The sequence below is a fragment of the Hyla sarda genome, chromosome 1 (assembly GCF_029499605.1).
Source record: "Hyla sarda isolate aHylSar1 chromosome 1, aHylSar1.hap1, whole genome shotgun sequence".
Classification (NCBI taxonomy): Eukaryota; Metazoa; Chordata; class Amphibia; order Anura; family Hylidae; genus Hyla; species Hyla sarda.
The window spans coordinates 365,476,870-365,478,989 of NC_079189.1; the positions used below are offsets into that span (position 1 = coordinate 365,476,870).

The window sequence follows — 2,120 nt, forward strand, 5'->3', positions numbered from 1 at the left end:
CCGACTCTGACACCGACCAGAGAAGTGGCGACAGCGACGATTCTGCACCCGAGCTCAGTGATGTGCGCACTTGGTGCCCTATTGATTGCGGTATGGATGAGGTACCGCCGCCAAGATTTCCGTTTACTGGATCACCTGGGATGAAGGTAGAGGTTGAGCACAATGATCCTTTGGCGTACCTAAAATTATTTCTCACAGATGACGTCATTGAAAAGATTGTCACGGAGACAAATCGCTACAACGAGCAGCAATCCGCTACTCTGCATAGCAAGTTTTCCAGGAATAGAAAATGGGAACCGGTGACTAAAGAGGACATCTGGAAGTTTCTGGGGCTAATACTTCTTCAGGGGGTGGTGGGGAAACCCCTGCAGAAATAGTACTGGACTACCAATAAATTGCTGGCAACCCCATTTTTTGGCACCATCATGTCCGAGTACCGATTTTCCCTCATAATGAAGAATTTGCACTTCACCAACAATGAGGAATTTGATGAAGCCACTCATCCAGCGCCAAAACTCAAGAAGATCTGGGAAGTATACCAAATGATCCTAAAAAATTTCCAGCAGGCCTATGTGCCAGATAGAGACATCAGCATTGATGAAAATCTGATGGCTTACAAGGGACGCCTCAGCTGGATTCAATACATCGCATCCAAGAGAGCACGGTTTGGAATAAAATCCTATATGCTCTGCGAGTCTGCCACTGGCTATATATGGAATTCCGTCATATACACCGGTAAAGGAACACAATTCAACCCCAGGTACAGCGGCTATGGGATGGCAACGTCATCAGTCCTTACACTGCTTGAGCCATTGCTGAATCAGGGGTATTGTGTAACAACGGACAACTTTTACACATCGCCTGAGCTGTACGAGTTTCTGCTAAAACACAAGACTGATGGATATGGAACCGTTAGGGCCAACCGACGTGACCTGCCATCTATGTTTGCCAAGAAAAAACTGAAAACAGGAGAAATGGTTGCCTGGCAGAAAGGAAAGATGATGGCAATGCGTTGGCGTGACAAAAAAGATGTGTGCCTAATGAGTACAGTGCATAACACCTCCACTGCCATGGTCCACACAAGAGGTGGGAAAGATGTCATGAAGCCACAACTTGTGATTGACTACAACAACACCATGGGAGGAGTCGATAGAGCCGATCAGGCGATGACATTTTATCCGACTATGCGGAAACAACAAAAAAAATATTACAAAAAAATCTTTAGGCATCTCCTGGAACAATGCCTCTGGAATGCCTATATACTGCACAGAGGAAAGAGTGACAAGCCTCTTGTTCATTCTGACTTTATCTGGAAGGTGGCGGAGCGGATTTTTGTGAACTACCAAACGCCATCAGTGGCCGTGAACAGATCTGGACGTCGTGCTGTTGACGTTGTCAACCCAGAACGCCTGACTGGTCGTCACTTTATGGATAACATCCCGCCAACAGCAAAAAAGGCAGCACCTACAAGGATGTGCATAGTTTGCTGCTCAAAGCGAGATGAAAATGGAAAAAAAATCCGAAAGGAAACCAGGTTCCATTGCCCTGATTGTGATGTCGGTCTATGTGCAGTCCCATGTTTCAAAATTTACCACACCCAGGATGTTTACAGAATTTTCTTTGTTTGACAAATTTCATTATTTATTACATTATTGAATAAAATTATATTATTTATTAGATTATAATTCATAATTTTATGTTTCGAACTTTATCACATCTGAGAGTACTTTTGGTCAGGTTTAAGTAAGTAATTACTGGCCTACAATACATAAAACCAAATTTCCATGCAAAAAAATGGTACCGCTTTTGGTACAAAATTCCTGACATAATCATACCGCCAGGGAGGTTAATAAAAGTACATTAGAAAGATTTTTTATTTACCTTAAGCAGTGCAATAGCAAAATGTAGTTTTAATGAGAGTGCCCATTTAAATATACACAGGATACTGTACGTGTGAATACCCCCTTAAAGAGAGCCTGTCAGTTCTATAACATGCTCAGATATAAGTCATGGGCAGATAGATGATAGAGAAGTATACCAAATGATTCCTGTCTCTAAGCTGATGTCTTGCAAAGTTATAAAATCATTTTTTCCTTCTAAGCTCAAGTGTCATAGAGGCC

General features: G+C 42.5%; 1 protein-coding gene across 1 annotated transcript; it reads left to right on the top strand.

The window, feature by feature from the left end:
- The first annotated feature begins 425 nt into the window (after positions 1-425).
- On the top strand, positions 426-1,628 carry LOC130361867 (piggyBac transposable element-derived protein 4-like). Its single transcript, XM_056565511.1, has one exon. It carries the CDS (start codon positions 426-428, stop codon positions 1,626-1,628), a length of 1,203 nt encoding a protein of 400 aa, XP_056421486.1.
- The last annotated feature ends 492 nt before the right edge of the window (positions 1,629-2,120 follow it).